At 44.7% G+C, this 1,687-nt stretch overlaps 1 protein-coding gene across 1 annotated transcript; it reads left to right on the top strand.

Annotated features, from left to right (window-relative positions):
* Window positions 1-98: 98 nt before the first annotated feature.
* Window positions 99-896, top strand: LOC108356392 (RNA-binding protein 26-like; the record flags this gene model as incomplete). Its single annotated transcript, XM_017607505.1, has 1 exon — window positions 99-896. A coding segment is annotated over one exon (798 nt), but the record flags the coding sequence as incomplete, so codon positions are not given.
* Window positions 897-1,687: the final 791 nt, after the last annotated feature.

Raw genomic sequence — 1,687 nt, 5'->3', positions numbered from 1 at the left:
TGGACAATCATTTTTCTAAATATGGAAAAATAAACAGTATTGAGGTATGGTTTTAAGGAGAGCACAAGGTACGGTTTTAACTAATTTTGTGTTTTTAGATTTGCCACAAAAACGATCCTTGTGCTGCTATCATTGAATTCGCTAGTCCCTTTGACGCTAAAAAGGTCTATCGCAGCACAGAGCCAGTTTTTGAGAATCGCTTCATCAAGGTGTTTTGGGGTGCCAATGTCAATTTTGAAAAGATTGCCAATGGTAAGCCAAACAACCCTCCCCAAAACTGGACTGCTCCTTCAAATGCACAAAATCGACTACTACCTGCGTTTACGCCGTCTAAGCCCAACTCAGTTTCTTCAGCAAAAGCTTCTCAGCACTCCTCTGCGACATCTCCGCCAATACCAAATATCAGCACTATTGAGAGGGAGAAGCTTCGCAAAGAGCTGATTGAGGAGCACAAAGAACTGAGTGAGACGATGGCGAACAAGGACATGCTGCTGAAGAAAATGAACAATGCGAAAACGGCAGAGGAAAAGGCCAAAATCAAAGGCCTGATAGTGTTTACTATGAAAAAGGCTGAGGAGCTTTCGAAGACGATCAAAAGTAAATACGAACGCCTTTCGCTGGCACAACGAACTGTTAAAGTGTACACGCCGAATGTCGTTCACAAAGCTCAGCCATCAGCGCCGGCACCGTTTCATCTGTCACATCCATTGCCTAGTCCATCATCTGCGGCTTCCAACGACTTTGCGGACGACGATGTGGCGATGAACCAGGAAGAAGGAGGCCATTCCACGAACGGTAGTGCATCGAACGGAAACCAAGACAGGGATCACCACTTTGCAGCTGAGGATGATGATGAGGAGGTGGACGAGGATGAGGAATTTGAGGACTACGAAAAGGTTAGCCGGCGAGGTCATTGGTTTAGATAATGTACTTACAGTTTAGACTTTTCACTTTCAACTCCAGGAGGACTCTTTCCTTTCGGCGTCAAAGCGTTGCAAGTGGGATGACTCCTCCTCATCATCCAGCGAAGAAGCGTAGATTTCTTTTGCATCTTTATATTTTTTAATATTTGTAGTGATATAACTCATCTCTCTCTCTCTCTCTTTCTCTCTCTCGCACATCTCTCATTCCAACAACTGAAACAAACTTATGAACTTTATTTTTTTAAGAAGCAAACAAATGCACTTGTGTTCTGAGCAATTTCCGTTTTGAAAAGAAAATGAACACCCACTGTTGATAATCAATCATCTTTTGTTGATAACACAAACTCCTGCATGATGTTAAGCTATGTTAACTAGAAAAGCAGTTTTTCTATTGTACTTTTTACTGCACTTGAAAAGTGCCAGAGGCAAGCCTGAGGACATACTGTGGCACCTCATCAGGGGTCAGCAGTGCCTGCTCAGGTCCAACACAGCAGAACACAAGTGGCAGATAGATTGTGCCTGAGTGAGTGCCTAGCCTGAGCACACGTGCTTGAGCCAGCAACGATGGCGGACAATACTNTGAGTGCCTAGCCTGAGCACACGTGCTTGAGCCAGCAACGATGGCGGACAATACTGCCTTTTCAGTTAGCTTCATCATCAATCCTCTGATTTCACTGTACCGGAGAGTGTTTGCACCAGCAACAACTTCCTCACTCCCGACTGCCTTCACATCGCAATGGGCAAATTGGTTCTATGCCTTCCTC

Source organism: Rhagoletis zephyria, unplaced genomic scaffold (genome assembly GCF_001687245.7).
Source record: "Rhagoletis zephyria isolate East Lansing unplaced genomic scaffold, Rhagoletis_zephyria_1.1 Rzeph_scaffold_58460, whole genome shotgun sequence".
NCBI classification, from domain to species: Eukaryota; Metazoa; Arthropoda; class Insecta; order Diptera; family Tephritidae; genus Rhagoletis; species Rhagoletis zephyria.
The sequence above is the reverse complement of the archived record's forward strand: the minus strand, read 5'-3'. Positions and strand labels throughout refer to the sequence as shown.